The sequence below is a fragment of the Mustelus asterias genome, chromosome 7 (genome assembly GCF_964213995.1).
Source record: "Mustelus asterias chromosome 7, sMusAst1.hap1.1, whole genome shotgun sequence".
Classification (NCBI taxonomy): domain Eukaryota; kingdom Metazoa; phylum Chordata; class Chondrichthyes; order Carcharhiniformes; family Triakidae; genus Mustelus; species Mustelus asterias.
In genome coordinates this window covers 58,961,997-58,985,231 of record NC_135807.1, presented here as the reverse complement: position 1 = coordinate 58,985,231, position 23,235 = coordinate 58,961,997, and the positions used below count along the sequence as shown (strand labels likewise).

Here is a 23,235-nt window from a genome sequence, read left to right as displayed (position 1 = left end):
GTAAAATTTTAAATCCATTGTATTTAGTCATTGCAGATTAATTTGTAATTTTCGTGAAAATTCCCGCTTCCCACTTGTCCCACAAGCTGCACTTAATTATATTTCCACAATAAATGCAACCATTATGTGGAAATGTATTAAGCAGAAAAGATTTCTGAGGTTTCACTTCAGCTCTTGTTTTAGCAGTATTTTAATCTCTCTCACTGCATTTTCAGCAATTTGTGTAGGCAGACTGGAATTACCAACATGTATGCTCTGAGGAACCAATGCACTATATACCAAATGCCAAATCATCACCTATTGGGTATGGTAGTATAGTGGTTGTGTTACTGAACTAGTACTCTAGATGCCTGAACTGATACAAATCCCACCATGGCAGCCAGGGAATTAAAATTCAATTAATTAAGTAAAGTCTGAGATAAAAAAGTTAGTAATTAATAGTGGTAACCAAGAAACTACCAGATTGTTTACAAGCCCATTTGGTTTACGAGCGTCCTTTAGGGAGAAGACTAATCCTTCCTAGGTCTGACTTATATATGACTCCAGACCAACAAGAGCATTTTTGACTCTTGCCAGCAAGCCACTCAGTTTTATCAAACTGCTTTATTTAAGATGAAACTGGATGGATCACCCAGCACTTTCCTAGACATCAGAGGCAACAAAGACCCATCCAACCCAGTTGACCCTGTGAAGTCATCCCAGCTAACATCTAGGAGCTTGTACCAAAACTGGGAGAGCTGTGAAACCGACAGTCATACTCCCAGAATCATGCCACACAGTTAATGTTCTAGTCTCCAATCTTCCCTAGCCATCTGCCGACCCATTGACAGAGCAGAGTGACGGCGGCACAGTGGTATACTGTCAGGAAGGAGTGACCCTGGGGCTCCTCAACAATGGCTGATATCTATCAAGTCAGATGTGGCCAAGGAATCTTCCTGCTGACCAGCTACCACCCACCCTCAGCTCATGAATCTGTACTTCATGTTGAGCACCAATTTGAAGAAGCACTGAAGCTGGCATGGACACAGAACGCACTACTGTTGGGGGACTTCAGTGTCCATCATCAAGAGTGGCTAGGTAGCAACAGTGATAACCAAGTTCTGAATGATATATTTACTGATGTGAAAACCAACAAAATGTTGTTTCATCCTACTTACCTGTTGTATTTGCATCTGTCTATGACAGATTTGTTAGGAGTAAGCACATGGTCCTGGTAGACATAAAGTCTTGTCCACAGTTATGATCACCCAGAGAGTGGTCAGCCTTTGGAATTTGCTACCATAGAAACTAGGTGAGGCCAAAACATTGAATGTTTTCAAGAAGCAGTTAGATATATAACTTGAGACGAAAGAGATAAAAGGATATTTGGGGAAAACGGGATCAGGCTATCGAGTTGCAAATCAGCCATGGTGAATAATGAATGGTGGAGCAGTCTTGAAGGGCTAAATGGCCTCCTCCTGCTCCTATGTTTCTATCATGTGTTCCACTACCACCATGCTGGATGAGATTGATTGATTCAGAACAGATCCAGTAGCTGAGGAGATGTGAGTTATCAGCACCAGCAGAATTGTATACCACTACATGCCTCGCTCTACCGTTAGTTTCAAGCCGGGGACCAACTCTAGTTCAATGAAGAATGTCAGGGAAAACGCCAGGAGAAGCACAGGGTGCACTTAAAAAAAAAAAGCCATAATATACATGCTAAACAGTAGAAGCAGCATGCTATAGATACAGCTAAGTGATGCCACAAGTAGTGGATCAAATCCAAGCTCTGCAGTCCTACTGTGTCCAGTCATGAATGGTGGTGGACAGTTAAACAACTAACAGGAGGAGGAGATGGCTCCATGAATCTCCACATTTTCAATGATGGCAGAGCCCAGCATTAAAGTGCAAAAACAAGACTGAAGCATTTGGGGCATTCAGCCAGAATCATAGAATGCAGAAGTGCCAAATGGATGACCCATCATGGCCTCCTTCTGAGGACCCCAGCAACACAAATGCCAGACTTCTGCCAATTAAATACCACTACACTTGATATCGGGAATTGGCCGAGTGCACTGGATAAAGCAAGTGCTTGGCACCCCAAAAACATCACAGTTGTGGTGTTGAAGACTTCTCCTCCAGCACCAGCCGCACCTCTAAGTTGTTCCAATGCAACTACTATTGCCCAATATTGTCCACAAAAAGTAGAACAAATCCAATTCAACAAATTGCCTCATTAGGCTTCAGCGAAGTGATGGACAATGTCATTGAAAGTGTTATCAAGTTGCACTTGCTCAAAATATTTTTTTTAATTCCTTAAGTTGAATAATAGAAATAGAAATCATAGAAATAATGTGGCTATTTATCAAGATTATCAGAATTTACTTGAATGTTAGAGTAGTATCAAGCATAAATCTCCATATCAGTATTTTACAGGCTGAATCGACATGTAGGAGATGTATATGTGCCAAAAGTAAATGTTGTACTCTCTTTCATAAGCCATTCAAAAACTTGAAGTGGTAGAGCCTGTTATTAAGCCTAAATGATATGCCTATGTGAGAACTTATTTGAACATAGCAATTTCTATTTGTGGTTTACTCCTGAAAAGAAGTAGATATCCTGGTTTACTTGATTGGCAATTCCTCAACTATGTTTGTATAAAAGTACTGTGAAATAAATATTTATACTCTGCCTCAGGAATTGTATGTTGCACCTTCCTAGCCCCGTTCATAATTTTTGCAGTATAGTAGACAAAGGTGGTGAATATCAATAAAATCAAGTTCATGCTTAATTAATGTTTGAGTTCAAAGCCAAGGCATTTTTATGTGTTACAATGTATCATAGCACCATATGCTCTAACTGGTTGAATTTACTTCCTCTGTTTCTCATTGTAATTATGAATATTTCAGCAGTTGTATTCTGGCTAATGTTTTGGTTCATGTTTTATTATTTTAATTAATTCATATACGAAGAAAAGATATGTTTGGCATCACTCAAATTTTTCATTTGATTTATTGTCACATGTATTAGTATACAATGAAAAATATTGTTTCTTGCATGTTATCCAGACAAAGCATACCGTTCATAGAGAAGGAAAGGAGAGCATGCAGAATGTAGTGTTACAGTCATAGCTAGGGTGCAGAGAAAGATCAACTTAATGCAAGGTAGGTCCATTCAAAAGTCTGGCAGCAGGGAAGAAGCTGTTCTTGAGTCAGTTAGAAAGAACTCATAGAAACCCTACAGCACAGAAAGAGGCCATTCGGCCCATCGAGTCTACACCGACCACAATCCCACCCAGGCCCTACCCCCATATCCCTACACATTTACCCGCTAATCCCTCTAACCTACGCATCTCAGGACACTAAGGACAATTTTAGCATGGCCAATCACCTAACCTGCACAACTTTGGACTGTGGGAGGAAACCGGAGCACCTGGAGGAAACCCACGCAGACACGAGGAGAATGTGCAAACTCCACACAGACAGTGACCCAAGCCGGGAATCGAACCCAGGTCCCTGGAGCTGTGAAGCAGCAGTGCTAACCACTGTGCTACTGTGCCGTACCGTACCAGTTGGTACGTGACCTCAGACTTTTGTATATTTTTCCTGACGGAAGAAGGTGGAAGAGAGTATTTCCAGGGTGTGTGGGGTCCTTAATTATACTGGCTACTTTTCCGAGACAGCGGGAAGTGTAGATGGAGTCAATGGATGGGAGGCTGCTTTGCATGATGGACTGGGCTTCATTCATGACTTTTGTGGTTTCTTGCGGTCTTGGGCAGAGCAGGAACCATACCAAGCTGTGATACAACCAGAAAGAATGCTTTCTATGATGCATCTGTAAAAGTTGGTGAGAGTCGTAGCTGACATGCCAAATTTCCTTAGTCTTCTGAGAAAGTAGAGGCGTTGGTGGGCTTTCTTAACCAAGATGTCGGCATGGGGGGACCAGGACAGGTTGCTGGTGATCTAGACACTAAACTTTTGAAGATCTCAACCATTTCTACTTCGCCCCCATTGATGCAGCCAGGGGTATACTCTCCACTATTCTTCCTGAAGTTGATGACTATCTCCTTCATTTTGTTGACATTGAGGGAGAGATTATTGTTGTTGCACCAGTTCACCAGATTCTCTATCTCATTCCTGTACCCTGTCTTGTCATTGTTTGAGATCCGACCCACTACTCTGGTGTCATCAGCAAACTTGAAAATCAAGTTGGAGGGGAATTTGGCCACAGAGTCATAGGTGTATAAGGAGTATAGTAGGGAGCTGAGGACACAGCTTTGTGGGGCACCAGTGGCGAGGATGATCTTGGAGGTGGTGTTGCCTATCCTTACTGATTGCGGTCTGTCGTTTAGGAAGTTCAGGATCCAATCGTAGATGGAGGAGCCGAGCCCCAAGCCATGGAGTTTGGAGATGAGTTTTGTAGAAATAATAGTGTTGAAGACTGAGCTGTAGTCAATAAATAGGAATCTGACATAGGTGTCTTTGTTATCTAGGTGTTCGAGGGTTGAGTGCAGGGCCAGGGAGATGGCGTCTGCTGTGGACCGGTTCTGGTGGTAGGTGAATTGTTATGGATCCAGGCAGCCCGGAAGGCTGGAATTGATTTGTGCCACGACTAACCTTTCGAAGCACTTCATAATGACGGATGTCAGAGCCACTGGAGGATAGTCAGTAAGGCACGCTGCTTGGGTTTTCTTTGGTACCTGGGATGATGGTCGTCTTTTTGAAGCAGATAGGGACCTCAGATTGTTGTAAAGAGAGGTTGAAGATGTCTGCGAATGCCTCCGCCAGCTGATCCGCGCAGGATCTGAGTGCTTGTCCAGGTACCCCATCCGGGCCAGTTGTTTTCCGTGGGTTGACTTTTGAGAAGACTGCTCTGGTGCATCTGCAATGGTGACTTCAGATACAGGTTCACCCGAGGCCCCCGGGTTGGAGGGCATGCTCTCGCTGACCTCCTGCTCAAAACGGGCATAGAATGTATTGAGTTCATCAGGGAGGGGTGCGTTGGAGCCGGCGATTTTACATGCCTTCATCTTGTAGCCTATTATGTCTTGCAGATCTTGCCATAGTCGGTGGGGGTCCATGCCTGGGACTCTAGCTTGGTCCGGTATTATCTTTTGGCATCTTTGATGGATCTCCTTAGATCATATCTGGCATTCTTGTATAGGTTAGGGTCACCTGACTTGAGCGTCTCAGGCCCAGACTTCAGCAAGCAGTGGATATCCCTGTTCATGGTTTCCGGTTTATACCGATAATGTTAATATTAACATTAGATACTATAGTACAGCATATTTTTCTCAATGTTGTGCTAAGAAAGTAATTTGAGTGAAGGGGAGTAGAGGAAAGACAGCATGTAGAACAAGACATTTTCCATCAGTAAATGTTTCTGTTCAATAAGAACTTGCATTTATATAGTGCAGTAATGTAGTGAAGCATCCCAAGGCACTCAAGTGTTGCAAACAAAATTGGACACTCAAACATTTGAGGAGATATTAGAACAGGTGATTTGATTAGTTATTGTCACATGTATTAGTATACAGTGAAAAGTTTAGTTTCTTGTGTGCTATACAGACAAAGCATACCGTTCATAGAGAAGGAAAGGAGAGAGTGGAGAATGTAGTGTTACAGTCATAGCTAGGGTGTAGAGAAAGATCAACTTAATGCAAGGTAGGTCCATTCAAAAGTCTGATGGCAACGAGGAAGAAGCTGTTCTTGGTTTGAAAAAAGGTAGGTTTCAAAAAGTCTCTTAAAGAAGGAGAGGGTGGTTTTAGGAAGGAAATTTCAAGACTTGGGACTGAGCCATCTGAAGACATAATGACCAGTGCAAATTGGGGTTGGCGAGAAGCTGGAGTTGAAGGTCTACAATGATCTCTGAGAGCTGTAAACCTGGTGGAAATACATTGATGGACATGAGCAAAATCACAGAGGACTCTGAGTATAATGCAAATTTTAAATTCAGGGCATTGCTGGACTGGAAGCCATTGTTGTTCAGTGGGGGCAAGTTTGATGGGTTAACAGAACTTGGTGCACACTTGGATATGGACAGCAGAGTTTTGAGCTCCAATTTACAGAGTTGAAGATGAGAGTTGCCAACAGAGCATTGGAATAATTAATATACAAAGTGCTGGAAATACCTGTACTCAACTACTCGGGTCAGGCAGCAACTATGGAGAGAAAAACAGTTAATGTTTCGATTTGTTTTGTCAGAACTGGAAAAATGATGCAACATATAAGCAAGTGCAGAGGCAGGGGAGGGAGAAAAGAACAAAAATGAAGGTTTGTTAAAATTTTGAAGGCAGGAGAGATTAAATGTTTAAAGAGATGGATGGTACAAGGCAAAAGGACATGGTGATGGAAACAAAGGATGGACCTAGCAAAGGTATAACTGGGAATAGCAGACCCATCACCAACAGCTGCTGTCTGAAAACACTGAGGCAGGCATTATCTGAAATTGTTGAGCTGTCTGAAAGGCTGTAAAGTGCTAATCAAAAGATGAAGTGCTGATCGTTCAGCTTCATAATACAAGAAATAAAAGCAGGTGTTAAGCCATACCCTCCACCATCCCCAAGCGATTTTCTTATTGAGTTCTGCCACTCAATAAGAACATCGCTTGGGGGTGGCTGATCTTGATTTCAAGTCCACAAGTCCCTTGATTCCCTTAGTATACAAAAATCTGTCAGTGTCTGTCTTGAATATACTTAATGACTGAGCATTCACCGGCTAGCTGAGGGAGAGAATTTGAAAGATTTGCAACCCTCTGAGTGAAGGACTTTCTCTCCATCTCTGTCCTTAAATGGTATCCTACTTATTCTGAGATTATAAACCCCTAGTTCTGGACTCGCCAGACAGGGGAAACATCCTCCCAGCATCTAAACTATCAAGCCCTTAAAATTTTGATATTTCGATAAGATAATATCTCATTCTTCTAAACTCTAGAAAATATAGGCCTAGTCTATTCAATCTGTCCTCATGAAAATTCCCTCATCCCTGGAATCTGTCTAGTAAACCTACAGTACACTCTCTCTAAAGGCAAGTATATCTTTCCTTGGTAAGGAAACAAAAACTGTACCCAGTACTAAGTGTGATCTTGTCAAAGCTTTATAGTAAGTCTTTACTTCTTTACTCTTGTACTCTAATCCCTGATGATCAAGGTTACAATACCATCTGTTTTCTTAATTGCTTTGTTGTACTCTCATGTCAACTTTCTGTAATTCACGTACAAGGCTACCCATGCCCCTCTGAATATAGCATAGAATAGAATTTGATTGTCCATGTGAAAGTAGAAATTTGTCTCTGGCATCACCTCCAGTATAGCATATAGACATAGTCATCAGTTTAAAAAAAAATGAATATTTCATGTATGCCTACATTCATACATTTGTGCATATGTGACACGTCCATACCATACAAACATAACACATTGCACTCTGCCATTACTGCAGTTGAATAAATAAATAAAAGCAGTGGGTTGAGTTTACATTATTATTCAGTAAGCACTAGGAACAAAAAAACCTATTGAACAGATTTTCCTTGGCAATAGGCATTCGAAAGTGCCAGCCTGAAGGGAGCCTTTCACATTGATGATATAAAGAGTGAGAAGGGTCACCGATGATAGCCTGAGCTTTCCTCTTAACTCCATTGTTAGGTAAATTATCGAGCTGTGTCTGCTGCCTACCAATGATTTTACCTCCAGTGTCAGCATATCTCATATCAGCGTGTCTCAGTCACATGTCACTTAAATAAATGCCACTTCTTGATGCCCCCTTTGTGCATGCACATTTGCTATGCGTGGCATTCACTTTCATGTGTAGTTTTCCCAATTACGAGCATACGGAATAGGAGCAGAAGTAGGCAATTTGTCACTCGAGCCTGCTCCATCATTCAATAAGATTGGAGTTGATCTGTTTATGTTGAGTTCCACATTCCCCATCTACCCCAATAACCTTTGATTTCCTTGCCTGACAAGAATCTGCCTTAAAAATATTCAATGATCTTGCTTCCATTGCCTTCTGAGACAGTGTGTTCCAAAAATTCTCCTCATCCCTGTCCTGCAAGGCCATCCCCTAATTTTAAAACAGTGCCCTCTAGTTCTGAGTGACCGATGGGAGGAAACATCCTTTAAACATCCACCATGTCAATACAGGTAGAATACAGCAATGATCCTTGCAGGGCCTGATGAGGCATGGCCAGTTTATTCTTTCTTGCTCTCTATGCATTAACAAATCCTAAGTCCAATCTAATATATAACTCCCGGTATCATGAGCCCTGATTTTGTGTAACACCCTTATTGAATGCTTCTTGAAAATCAAATACACTACTGGTTTCCCCCGTTACCTATCCAACATGTTACAGCCTCGATTTGTCAAACATGATTCCCCCTTTGTTAATCTTTATGACTGCATCCAATCATATTATGATCTTCTAAGTACCTTGTGTTATGACAATTCGGTGTTATAAGATGGTTAACTTTTTGAAACAGAACAAAATAGGAGCACAGGGGAGCCATTTGGCCCTTCGAGCCTGCTCTGCCATTCATTATGATCATGGTAACCATCCAAATCCTGCCATTCCCCCTCCCATATCCTTTGACCCCTTCACCACAAGTGCATAACTGCTTCTTGAAAACATTCAATGTTTTGGTCTCAACTATTTTCTGTGCTAGTGAATTACACTCTCTGGGTGAAGAAATTTCTCCTCATCTCTGTCCTAATCTGTATCCTCAGTCTGTAACCCCTGGTTCTGGATGCTCCCACCATTGGGAGCATCCTTCTTGTATCTACTCGGTCTAGTCCTGTAGAATGTCATAGATTTCTGAGATCCCACTCCCCCATTCTTCTGAACTCCAGGAAGCACAATCCTAACTGACTCTATCTCTGCTCATATGTCAGTCCTGCCATCCCAAGAATCAGTCTGCTAAATCTTCTCTACACTCCCTCTTTAGCATCCTTCCTCAGATAAGGAGACCAAAACTGCACACCTACGAGGTGTAAGTCAGGATTGTGATGGAATATTCTCTACTTTCCTTGATGACTGCAGCTCTAACTCTCAAGAAACATGACACCATCAAGGACAAAGCAGGCCACTTGATTGGTACCTCATCCATAAACATTCACTCCCTCTAACACCGGCGAACAGTGGTAGCAGTGTGTACCATTTACAAGATGCACTGCAGTGACTCATCAAACCTCCTGAGACAGCATCTTCCAAACCCATGACCATTACCATCTAGAAGGACAAGAGTAGCAGACACATGGGAGCACCACCACCTGGGAAGTTCCCCTCCAGTCCACCTGCCATCCTGACTTTCAGCAGTGCCCACATAAATGAATTTAAAAGAAAATCCAATTTTCAGCAGCTGCAGTATTTTTCTTTTGTTTTGGAATATTTGAGTCTGGAGGTAACAAAGATATGGATGACTGTTTCAGCAGCAGATGAGCTGAAGCAGGGCTATAGATGTGCATTGTTGCAGAGGTGATGCAGAGAATATTGTGTACAGTAGCTCAGGTTGGGGTCAAACAGAATGATGGAGTTCTGAATAATCTTATTGAGCCTCAGGCAATGATCAGGAAAGTGGGAATGTTGTTTGTTTTATACCAAAAACCAAGGCTTTTGCCTCCCTAATATTTAATTGGAAGAAATTTCTCAATGAGTGAATGTGGGGCAAGCACTGTTCATATTATGAGTTGAGATAAATCTAACAACAGGCATTTTCATAATTCTGGCAAAAATCCTGAAATCATAGCGCATGTTTACCTAGAAGATTATTAAAGACACAAAATTGAACTTATAGTAGAATAGTTAGCTAGATTATCAGTACGGTACAGTGTAAGAACATTTTTTCCAGGCTTCCTATTGAATTTTGTTAGGATCAACTGTCCTTCATCTAAAGCTTGTCTACATTTTAGTTAGATGGTGCACACTTAATGAATACTGCATCTTGGAACATAATGCCTCCACATATTACCTCATTTATAGGAAGCATTGCAACCTGTTTCTGCCTTGTGGAATGCTTAAGAATCAGAAATGTCCAGCTTGGGGACAGTAAAATTGATTGTTAGAGCTCAGTGCAGGCTCAGGGTCCTGCAAATTAATAAGTAATTAACGTATATAAAATTGAGCAAAAAGCATTAGGATATTCTCAAAACTAGATTAGACTTCTCAGATATTATCACAAGATCATTTGAGATTGATCACCTAGGAACTTTGGTATTAAGGTTTGCCAGCGCGTATCTTTTGATGCAAAGCCCTTGAGTCTCTGCAAGAGATTACTTGTTGCTATTATTGCAACTTGAGATTTATTAGAAACAGATGAAGCAGCTTTGTGTTCAAGGCAAGTGCAATTTTATTCTGATCTTTCCTTAACCATTTAACAATAATACATGATTTTGCAATTTGTGTTTTGAATCACTTTGAACAAGTTGCCATCTTTAATCTCCCAACAAACCCATATCCATGACTAATAAGTCACCTCTCAATCACTCTATCTGGGTTGTCATGGAAAAGAATGAACACAAGTCCTAAAATTAAAGATCTTTTCAGGTTTCTATAGATTGTCACCTCTCTATTGCTTTTTTAATTAATATGTTTTACTCGTAACCCAGTCCTGTCTCTGTTTGCTGCTAATTTTACTTATATTCACCATCTTCCTTTAGATCTCATACGTAAATATAACGCCAAGAATACTATTAAATGAAAGACTAAGGATGGAATCAAAGTTAAAGTGAGAGTTGCTGGCTAGATTTATTACGAAAAGCTATCTTTGAGGAAATGAAAATATTTTCAGTGGCTCATAAAATAACCTGGAGGCAATTTACAATGTTCCGATCACTGATGAGATTGGATTGAATTTCTCAGTATAATGTGGGAAAATATGAAATTGTCCATTTTGGCAGGAATAATAAAAGAGAAGCATTACTAAATGGAAGTGATTGCAGATCAGAGGTGTAGACACTTGTATCTGTTGAGGTTTAAATGAGTAAGAGATGACTAGATTGAAATATACTAGATCCTGAGGTGTCTTGACAGGTTGGATGTGGAGATGATGTTTCCTCTTCGGTGTTACTGTTTAAAAATAGTGGGTCACCCATTTACAACTGAGATGAGGTGACATTTTTTCCAAAGGTCATGTGTCTTTGGAAATCTCTTCCTGAAAAGACAGTTGGGAGCTGTTAGGATCCCGGACCAGAATCCCAAGGTATATTATCAAGCCAGACTAGACCCCAACAATTTTTCGATTTTGGCATAAATGTGAGGATAGGATATTTCTTTCCAGGAATGATTCCACTGACAAAGTAGGGATCTTTAATAGTGAAACAAACTTTATTTAATAACACAGTTTAAATCTAACTATAACAAATGAAGCAGCTTAACCATTAACAGTGGAACAAAATGAAAGGAAGCAACTTTAGTTTCTAGCTTAGGACTGTTCCTGTTCGTGCGTAAATCAAATCAACTTTTAAATAAATCCAGCTAGCAAACCCAGGCATACTTACTTTCTTTCAGAGGGAGAAGCCTGTAAAATCCTTCTAACTTCAATCAGGCTTCAGCTGCAACCTAACTGCTTTCTGCAAATGTTTTTTTCTCTGCTACAGACCCAAACTGCACATAAATCACATCACCACATGACCCTGTCAATCACTCTAATCAGAAATCCTAGGAGAATTTAAGTAAACATAAGTCCATTAATCCAACTTAAAATAAACACTTGCAAGGCTGAAATGAATAATTACCCTGTTGTCCCAAAATCTGAGCTGCATTCCCACCAGACTGCCTGTAGCATAAAGCTGAATTTGTAAACATTCCCCATAAATATATATCCACATCAGTTGCACTACTATCGTGACAAAGCAGAATCTTTGAATATTTTTAAGGCATTGGAGGTAGGCGGGGTGCAGATTGGAGATTACTCTTCGATTAGCCATAAAGTTATTGATTGGCGGAGCAGGCTAGAGGGACAGATGGCCTCCTCCTTGTTCATATGTAAGCCACTGATGTAAATTAGGAACGCTCTTGGCCTCCTCCAATTCCTCAGGCTCTCCACACCCAGTATCATTTCACTAACAAATACCAATTTCTAATCTGTCTCCTAAGATTTTTCCCTAATCCCCACAGGGATTTAGCCTTTCATCTGGAACTTTGTCAATGGCATGTTTTTCATAGCCAGCATCGGTTACTCCTTCAAAAGTAAAGTCAAGGAAGTTGACCAGGCTGTATTTTCATCTTTTAAATCCAATGTCTGTTAACCAGGTGGTTATCATACAGATGGTCCTCAAAAATTGGTTCTGATAATTGACTCCATTATTGTACACATGATTGAAATAAGATTGGCAGGTTATTGGTCCCTGGGCCTGTTTTGTCACCTTTCTTGACGATGAGCGTGACATAACCTAAAGGTGTTTCTAATGGTAGTAGTCAAGTGGCACCCTCACAATCTACAACCTTTCTTATGTTTTCCAAGTCCTGCTTAGATTACATTAATCCCATAAAACTATGTATCAATTTTTTCAGTCCTGTTTGCATTTTTATACTTTTTACCCCTTCTGAGTGCCCAATTACGATAAGTCCTGATATGTTTTGTTTGGGCTCTTTACACATCTGGACGAAACATTAACATGTTTCTGTATGTACATATTCATCCCAGTGAACCCTTTCCCTAGAGGATTTATAGAGATAATGTTGTCGATTTTCTACTTGTTATCCTGGCTTAAAGTTTGCATTGCTGCTTTTCATTTTTTATAAAGGCCAGCTGATCTGTAGCTCAAGTTGAAATCTACCTGAATGTTTCCTTTTACTCTTTTTATTCTTTCAAAGGATGTGGGTACCATTGGCAATGCCAGCATTGTTACTCTTCCCATTCGTAATTAGCTGTCATCTTGAACTGCTGCAGTCTATGCGATGTAGATGTACCCACCGTGTTGCAGGGAATGGAGTTCCAGGATTTTGATCCCATGATAGTAAAGGAGCGGTGATACAGTTCCAAATCAGCATCGTGTGTAGATTCTAGGGGAACTTGCAGATGGTGGTGTTCCTATGTGCCTGCACCCTTGTCCTTCTAGATGGCAGAGATTGCATGTTTGGAAGATGCTGTCAAAGGAGCCTTGGAGGGAGTGAATGTTTAAGATGGGGTGTTGTGTCAGGTAGGTTGCTTTGACTTGGATGGTGTCAAGCTTCTTGAGTATTGTTGGAGCTGTACTCACCCAGACAAGTGGAGAGTATTCCATCACACTTCTGACATGCATCTGTAGATGATGGGTGGGTGTTGGAGCCAAGCAGAGATCAGATTGTACTAGACCTGGTATTGTGCAATGAGATAGGATTAATTAATGACCTTATAGTGAAGCTGCCCCTCGGCAGCACTGAGTGGGTCCCAGATTAGTTTCTAAACTTAAATAAGGGCAGTTGTGAGGGCATGAAAGAGGAGTTTAGCCAGAGTGAACTGGCAAATTGGATTAAGGGATAGGTTAATAAAGTGGGAGATATTTAAGGGGATATTCAGAATACACAGAATAGGTACAGTTCAATAAGAAAGAAAAATTTCAAGGGGAGGACCCATCATCTATGGTTAACTAAAAAAGTTAAATATTATCAAACTTAAAAGAAAAAGCATATATTTGTGCAAAGATGGGTGGCAGGTTAGATGATTGGACAGCATATAAAATTCATCAGAGAATGACTAAAATATTAATGGGAAGAAAAGGTTAAAGCATGAGAAAAAGCTAGCTCAAAATATAAAAACTGATAGAGATTTTCTATAGATATTTTTTGAGTACAGTGAGAATTGGTCCTATTGAAAGCGAGTCTGAGAAAAATAAGGAGATAGATGAATTGACCAGGTATTTTGCATTGGTCTTCACTGTCGAGGATAGAATGAGTGGAGTTCTTCTGCCTTCAGGCTAAGTGCCCATGCTGGTGGGAAAGCAAGAATGTTTCCCACTGGCGCTGGGAGCATTTTCAGGTGGAGTTCACTCACCTGACAGATGCTAAAGAGGTCATTTCATGAAACTTGTCTGCCAGACCAGGCTGTTCAGAGATTGGGGCACCATTTTTAAAGGGCACCCCGATCTCCACGCTCGAAGACAGGCCCCATTTCACCCACAAAATGAAATTGAGCCCCTCCCTCCCCCACTGACCAGGGCAACACCATTAGCCCCTTACCAAAGAGGCTCATCTCCTCTCCCACCCACAAATAATGGGTAACTCTTCTATTCCCTAACCCCCACCATAGACCATGCAGGCATGAGTGACCTGACCTGACCCCTCCCCTTCAGACTTTTGATTTTGATTTATTCTTGTCACATGTATTGGGATACAGTGAAAAGTATTGTTTCTTACCCGTTATGCAGGCAAAAATATACCGTTCATAGAGTACATAGGGGAGAAAGAAAGGAGAGGGTGCTGAATATAGTGTTACAATCATAGCTAGGGTGCAGAGAAAGATCAGCTTAATATATAGTAGGACCGTTCAAAAGTCTGATGGTAGCAGGGAAGAAACTGTTCTTGAGTCAGCTGGTACGTGATCTCAGAATTTTGTATCTTTTTCCCGACAGAAAAAGGTGGAAAAGAGAATGTCCAGGGTGCGTGGGGTCCTTGATTTTGCTGGCTATTTTTCCGAAGCAGCGGGAAGTGTAGACAGAGTCAATGAATGGGAGGCTGGTTTGCATGATGGACTGGGCTACATTCACAACCATTTGTAGTTTCTTGCAGTCTTGGTCAGAGCAGGAGCCATACCAAGCTGTGATGGTTTCTACGGTGCATCTGTAAAAATGGATGAGAGTCGTAGTGGACATGCTGAATTTCCTTTATCTCCTGAGAAAGTAGAGGCATTGATGGGCTTTCTTAACTATAGCATCAGCATGCAGGGACCAGGACAGGTTCCAAGACACCCTCTCAGTGCCACCCAGTGCTGTTCCTGTTGCCGGGGGGGGGGGGGGGGGGGGCTAGGGGCTAGGTGTATGATGGAGGGCTGGTGAATGGGCTGTCAAACCCACTAATTGTATTAAAATTAATGGGATTGCATAATTATCGAGGGCATCGGTGCGGATCGTGTGAATCCCAACAACACTCGCGCCCATCAGGAATCTCGATTTTTGACCGACAACTCATTCAGCAGAGCGTCGCGATTCCCTCCGGCCGTCTGAGAAGATTGGGGAATCCCTCCCAATATACATCCCAGAAATAGCTGTAAATCAGGGAATGGAGAGGAGGGAGGAGCATGGGAAAATTACAGTCACCATGGATGTGGTACTGAGTAAATTGTTGGAGTTACATGCTGACACCAGGTCCTAATGGACTTCATCCTAGGGTCTTATGAGAAAAGGTTGACAAGCTAAGCTTTTATCCGCTGGGGCTTAGAAGAGTAAGAGGTGACTTGTTTGAAACATGCAAGATCCTGAGAGGTTTTGACGGGGTGGATGTGGAGAGGATGTTTCCTCTTGTGGAGGTTTCAAGAACCAGGGATCACTGTTTAAAAATATGAGAGATGGGTACAATTTGTTTTCTGAGGTTCATCAGACTTTGGACCCTTTTCCTCAAAAGGCAGTAGAAGCAGGGTCTGAATATTTTTAAGGCAGAAGTGAATAGATTCTTGATGAGCAAGAGGGTGAAAGGTTATTGGGGGTGGGCGGGAATATGGAGTTTAGGTCAGATCAGCCGTGATCTTATTGAATGGTGGAGCAGGTTCAAGCGGCCGAGTAGCCTACTTCTGCTACGAGTTTGTATGTTCTTAGGAGGTGAGTTATTTGCCTCATAATTTTCAGCCTTTGATCAGCTCTTGTAACCTCCGTATTTATATGGCTAGTCTAGTTCAGTTCAGTTTCTGGTCAATGGTAACTCCCCCAGGGTGTTTATAGTAGTGGCTTCAACGACAGTAATGCTGTTACATGTCAAGGCACGATCATTAATTCTCTCTTGTGGAAGAGGTTGCTATCTGGCACTTGTGTAGCATGAATATTACGTACTGCATATCAGCTCGAGCCTGAAGGTTGGTCAGGTCTTGCTGCATATGGACATGGACTGCTTCTGTATCTGAGGAGACTTTCCTTCTATGAAATTCAATTGATTTAGGGTTACCCTCTTTTAGTCTGAGATTGTCCATCAAACTGGTTTTGCTGCTCCATTTTCTTTGAAATTAGTCCTTTTAAAATTAAATGCCCAGCTCCTGATTAGTGGTCTTTCTGAATCAAATATTTGAAATTATCCGATGGGCACTGAAGTCCCAGGATATATTATGTTTTCCATTTCCATCATGTTTTCTTGGTTAGTTACGATTAACAGGTTAAAATGAACACTGCCTTTTGTGTTATGTCTGATATCCTGGTTCAGACCATTTATATGTTCTATTTACCACCTCTGGCCCTAAACATTCTTCATACATACTCTTTCTATCTCTTGGAAGGACAGGCTGTCTTCTTTTTTCAGCTGACCTGGTGATTTCGAGTATGTGCAGACAGGTAAGTAGATAAGCTTAGGAATTTAAAGATGGGTACTACTGGTGAACCATTTGTTGAATCATGGTTTATTTTTTAATTGCCCCTTCCAGGACAATTTAAGCTACTGGAACAGGACCGAGATATCAAGGAGCCTGTCCAATACTTCAGCAGTGTGGAGGAGGTGGCAAAAGCATTCCCTGAACGAGTGTACGTCATGGAGGAAATAACATTCAATGTGAAGGTCAGAATTTGGAACAAATATTTGAGGACTTGCATGTTTAAGACAAGCTACTCTGCAAATGTTCGTGTGAGAGTTACAGCATGAGGATCTGAAACTGAAATGTTCTGATATTTTTCAAAATGCTGAATTCTTCGTCTCTGAAATAGTTACAAACGTTACCATCCTGATACCGTGAAGATGACCTGTTAATTGAGTAAGCAAGGACTTAATGAAGGTTATGGATTTAAAGTAGCTTCTGTATTTAGTTTTGTTAACTGTGATTTAAAATGGAGGCCACTCTCTTCAAATATGAAATGTAAGATACTCATGACAAGATAGGATGCTTAAAATGCTTCAGCACAGATTTGTGAAGGAGCAGGTCATGACCTAATCTATTTGATTTTTTTAAAAATGCTCCTTGGCATGGTGGGTAGCAGAATGTGTGGATATAATGAAACTTCATTAGAAATGGTCTGTTCAAAAGCGGGCGTGCATAGTATTGAAGATAATCTTCTGATAAGTTGGTGATATATATAAGAGCGAGAGAGGGGAAGGCAAAAGAGGTGGGGAAGTTGCAGACTGGTTAGGGAACATTACAGCTAAACAGAGGGAGGACACCTTGGAAGAATCATGTAACGAGATACTGTGAGTAGAGCTCAGAAACAGGAAGGGGGCAGTCACTATGATGGGGATGTACTGCAGGCCTCCCAACAGCCACAGGATTTTGGAATCCGTTATTATGTATGAAATTTCATACTACTTGGAAATGCATGGTAAAATAGGGCTGAGTCAGCAAGGCTTCATCAAAAGTGGGTCATGTCTGACAAATCTGTTAGAATTCTTTGAGGAGGTAACAAAGTTAGACAAAGGAGAGCCAGTGGATGTGATTTATTTGGATTTTCAGAAAGTCTTTGACAAGGTGCCTTACAGGAGGCTGCTAAATAAACTAAAAGCCAATGGTGTTAGAGGCAAGGTACTGACACGGATAGATGATTAGCTGACAGACAGAGTGTGGGAATAAGGGGGTGCTTTTCAGGATGGCAACCAGTGACTGGTGGTGTTCCACAGGGGTCAGTGTTGGGACCACAACTTTTCACTATATACATTAATGATCTGGAAGATGGAACTGAGGGCATGGTTGCTAAATTTGTGGATAATACAAAGATATGTAGAGGGATAGGTAGTGTTGAGGAAGTGGGGAGGCTGAAGAATGACTTGGACAGATTAGGAGAGTGGGCAAAGAAGTGGCAGATGGAATACAATGTGGGAAAGTGTGAGGTTATGCACTTTGGTAGGAAGAATAGAGGCATAGACTATTTCCTAAATGGGGAAAGGCTTCGGCAATCTGAAGCACAAAGGGTCTTGGGACTCCTGGTTCAGGACTCTGTTAAGGTTAACATGCAGGTTCACTTGACAGTTAGGAAGGCAAATTCAAAGTTAGCGCTCATTTCTAGAGGGCTTGAATATAAGAGCAGGGTTGTATTGCTGAGGCTGCATAAGGCTCTGGTCAGACCCCACTTGGAATATTGTGAGCAGTTTTGGGCCCAGTATCTGAGGAAGGATGTGCTGGCCTTGGAGGGAGCCCAGAGGAGGTTCACAAGAATGATCCCAGGAATGAAGGGTTTGACATATGAGGAGTCTGGGCCTATATTCGGAGTTTAGAAGGATGAGGGGGGATCTAATTGAAACTTGCAGAATATTGAGAGACCTAGATAGAGTGGGCGTCGAGAGGATGTTTCTGTCAGTGGGAGAGACTAGAATTCAAGTGCACAACCTCAGAGTGAAGGGACACTCCTTTAAAACTAAGATGCGGAGGAATTTCTTCAGTCAGAGGATGGTGAATCTGTGGAACTCATTGCCACAGAGGGATGTGGAGGCCAGGTCATTGAGTGTCTTTAAGGCAGATAGGTTCTTGATCAATAATGGGATCAGGGGTTATGGGAAGAAGGCTGGAGAGTGGGAAAGAGAATCATATCAGCCATGATTGAATGGCAGAGCAGACTCAATGGGCCGAATGGCCTAAATCTGTTCCTATGTCTTATGGTCCTAGGATTAAGGTGCTAAATTGGGGGAAGGCTAACTACAACCAGATTAGGCAACATGTGGAGGCTGTCGTTCTGGGAGAGGCTGTTTGAGGGTAAATCCACATCTGGCATGTGGGAGTCTTTTAAGGAGCAGTTGATTGGAGTGCAGGACAGGCATGTGCCTGTGAAAAGGAAGGACAGGAAAGGCAGGATTTGGGAACCGTGAGTGACCAGGGAAATTGTGAGTCTAGTTAAAAAGAAAAAGGATGCATACATAAGGTCTAGGCAACTAAAAACAGATGAAGCACTTGAATACAGGGAAAGTAGAAAAGAACTCAAACACAGTTAGGAGGGCAAAAAGGGGTCATGAAATGTTCTTGGCAGGCAGGATAAAGGAGAATCCCAAGGCATTTTATACATATATTAGGAACAAGAAGGTGGCTAGAGAAAGAGTTGGTCCACTCAAAGACAAAGGAGGGAAATTATGCATAGAACCAAAGAAAGTGGAGATCCCTAATGCTTACTTTGAATTGTTATTCACAAAGGAAAGGGACATGCTGATTGGGGTATGTGAACCCTCTAGGGCAAGTCTTCATTACGAGGGAGCAAGTGTTAGGTGTATTAAAAAGCATTTAAAGTAGACAAATCCCCTGGGCCAGGTGACATCTATCCAAGATTACTGAGGGAGACGAGAGAGGAAATTGCTAGGCCTCCAACAAAAATCTGTTTCCTCGTTGGCCACAGATGAGGTCCCAGAGGATTGGAGGCGAGCCAATGTTGTCCTGTTATTTAAGAAGGGTAGCAAGGATAACCTGGGTAATTAAAGGCCAGTGAGCTTGACATCAGTGATAGTGGAATTGTTGGAGAAGATTCTTAGGGATAGAATCTATACACATTTGGAACTGAATGGTCGTATTAGTGACATTCAGCATGGTTTTGTACAAGGGAGGTCATGTCTTGCTAATTTGATTGAGCTTTTTGAGGAGGTGATAAGAATGATGAGGGAAGCATTTCGTAAAGCATTTGACAAGGTCCCTCATGGCAGGCTGGTGCAAAAGGTTAAATCACACTGGATTAAAGGTGAACTAACTAGATAGATTCAGAACTGGCTTGGCCATAGAAGACGAGAGTAGTGGTGGAAGGGTGTTTTTCTGAATGGCGGTCTTTAATGTGTTCTGCAGGGATCAGTGCTGGGACCTCTGTTGTTTGTAATGTATGTAAATGACTTGGAAGAAAATGTAGCTGGTCTGATTAGCAAGTTTGCGGATGATACTAAGATTGCTGGAGTTGCGGAGAGTGATGAAGATTGTCAGAGAATACAGCAGGATATGGATGGGCTGGAAAATTGGTCAGAGAAATGCCAGGTGGAATTTAATCTAGAGAAATGCCAGGTGGAATTTAATCTGGACAAATGCGAGGTGATGCATTTTGGTAGCTCCAATTCAAGTGGGAGCTATAAAATAAATGGCAGAGCGATCAGGAGCATCGACACACACACACAGATCTGGGAGTACAGGTCCACAGATCCTTAAAAGTGGCAGCCCAGGTGGAAAAGATGGTGAAGAAAGCATATGGCATGCTTGCCTTCATCGGCCGGGACATAGAGTATAAAAGTTGGCAAATTATGTTAGTTATATAAAACGATGGTTAGGCCACATTTGGAATACTGTATCCAATTCTGGTCACCACACTACCAGAAGGATGTGGAGGCTTTGGAAGGAGTACAGAAAAAATTTACCAGGATGTTGCCTGGTATGGAGGGTATTAGCTATGAGGAGAGATTGAATAAACTGGGATTATTCTCCCTGGAAAGACGGAGGCTGAGGGGGCGACCTAATAGAATTGAGGGGCATAGATAAGGTGGACAGTTGGGAGCTTTTTCCCAGGGCAGAAATGACAATTACAAGGGGGCACAAGTTCAAGGTAAGGGGGTGGGGGGGGGGGAAAGTTCAATAGAGATGTACGGGGGAAGTTTTTGACACAAAGGGTGGTGGGGGCCCGTAATGCAAGTGAGATGGTTGAGGCAGACAAGTTAGCGACATTTAAGACTTATTTGGAAAGACACGTGAACAGGTGGGGAATAGAGGGATACAGGCGGTTGGTCTAGATAGGTCAACCTGATCGGTGCAGGCTTGGTGGGCCAAAGGGCCTGTTCCTGTACTGTTCTTTGTTCTTTGTTTTGTTAATGAAGGGTTAGAATTGTATAATCAGCTTTGGAGATGACACAAATGTATCGAGCAGGACAGGGTATGTATTTAGGAATAGAGATATGCAAAGCTATAAGCAAGTCCTTGTTTTAATTTTCCCCCTTTTAGGTCGGTCAGTTAACAGACTTGGTATTTGCATTTAGCACAGGAGTTTTGTTTTAATGTTATTTTACACCATGTCTAACAGGGTCGAGTGATCTCTCCCTCCCCTCGCCTCCCCCGCTCCCCTTCAGTTCGGGGAGTTGCTAGTGAGGCTATATGCAAGAGATACAGTGAGCCAGACACAACTAGAAAGAGTCAGCATATTTCTTTTATCTTTTTAAATTTTTTAAAAAGGCTTTCATTTACAAATGTAGAAATTTAGCAATGTAAAGTATTTCAACTTAGATATAGTTTCAATTTTTTTCTGATGATAAAGGTCCAACAAAACCTAACTACTTTGGTTATAATGGGGAAATCTGATTCGCTTATGTTTCATTTAAAGTTGCACTTTTCAGGAACCCAACTGCAACTTGAAGTGAGGACTTGCTGTAGATCAAAGATGGGTAAAGTGTGTTGAGGTACACATCAGCCATAATTCAGCAGAATGGCGGGATAGGCTTGAGGGTGCTGAATGACTTAAACATGTTCCTTTCTTCCCAAGAAAGATATCTCATAGAAACTTATAAAATTCTGACAGGGTAGATTCAGAAAGAATATTCCCGATGGTGGGGAGAGTCCAAAACTAGGTGTCATAGTTTGAGGATAAGGGGTAAACCTTTTAGAATTGAGGTGAGGAGAAATTTCTTCACCCAGAGGGTGGTGAATGTGTGCAATTCACTACCACCGAAAGTAGTTGAGGCCAAAACGTTGTCTGATTTCAAGAAGAAATTAGATATAGCTCTTGGGGATAAAGGAATCAAGGGATATGGGGGAAGGGGGGGGGGGAGATCAGGATATTGAATTTGATGATCAGCCATGATCATAATGAATGGCGGAGTAGGCTCGAAGGGCCAAATGGCCTACTCCTGCTTCTGATTTCTATGTAAAAGACTATCCCCAACAATGCAGTATTCCAGTTAGTACTGAGATGTGTCCTGTGTGGATTATCTACTGATTTATTTTGATAGCTTTGAACCCATGGCCTTCTGATTCGGGTGAGAGTGCTACCACTGAGCCAAGGCTGGAATGGAAGTAATTGTAATGACTGTACACTTAGCATGAAGTCACACTGGGAACCAATAGCATTGCAACAAATACAATGATCATTACAGCTTCTTAAAAATATGGAACTCACTGCAACATTGCACCTGACAACCTGCCTCCAAAGTTGTTAATTAAGAATCATTGCAAATTGGCAGTGCAGATGGCAGCATTTTGTTCAGAAACACAAGTAATAATGATCCAGTTTGGGGGCACACTGCTGTAATTCCAAATGCTATTGCAAGGTGAAGCAGTTGCACAGAAGGCTAAAAAATAAAGATGGATAACATGCATTAATCTGCATTTCAAGGTTGCAATTGTGATATTGAAATTTATAACATTTACGCTACCACTTCATATATAACAAAATGTTTCTTACGTTTTAGACAATGATTTTTTGTTTTGAGAATTGAAGTTTTAACTGTAGAAAATTGGAGCACCTGGTTGAAGAACTGGTTTTTAAAAAACTCTGCTGTAAATGCAACTCGCTCAAGGCTAGTTTTACTCTACTTAGAAGGTAGCCTCTGTTTATCTTACAAGGTCAGGTTTGAGGGTTAAAAAATCTTGAATAATGAATGACCCATCTCTAAACTTGTAATGGAGCCAGGGAGTCTGGAAAGTCATAATACCAATGAGAAAAATAAATTATTCATATGGGTTGCAGAATCGAGTTTTATTAAAGGTAAAATTTGTTTGCATTTCTATTTGAATCATCCCAAAGCATGCCACATTGCCATAGTGATAGTGATGCAGAGTGAAGCCTTGGTTAGAAGGTTCCTTTGTTTAATTTATTTGTGTGTGTTTGTTGACAGATGCAGGCAGTTGAGTTTGCATTTTTTGAGGAAGATTTTCTCTTATTTTGTAACTAGTGGATGAATGAAAGCAGGTAAAATTGCTGGCTCCAATGCACTCCTCCCCATTGAGCTCAACGCACTCTATGCCCTCTTTGAGCAAGAGGTCAGCGAGAGCACGTCCTCCATCCCAGAAGCCTTGGACGAATCTTTATCCGAGGTCATAAATTGCCGACGTCAGAGCAGCCTTCTCAAAAGTCAACCCACGGAAAGCAACTGGCCCCGATGGGGTACCCAGGCAAGCATTCGGGTCCTGTGCTGACCAGCTGGCAGGGGTATTCACAACACCTTCAACCTTTCTTTACACCAATCTGAGGTCCATACCTGCTTCAAGAAGATGACCATC

The 23,235-nt window shown here is 41.7% G+C and overlaps 1 protein-coding gene across 1 annotated transcript in view; it reads left to right on the top strand.

Moving 5' to 3' along the window:
• The window catches only part of garem (GRB2 associated, regulator of MAPK1), a 109,266-nt gene that overhangs the window by 55,478 nt on the left and 30,553 nt on the right, over nucleotides 1–23,235 (top strand). Inside the window, exon 3 of the mRNA XM_078216097.1 lies at nucleotides 16,516–16,646. Coding sequence (XP_078072223.1) covers nucleotides 16,516–16,646 — 131 coding nt within the window. The remainder of the gene's footprint in view (nucleotides 1–16,515; nucleotides 16,647–23,235) is intronic.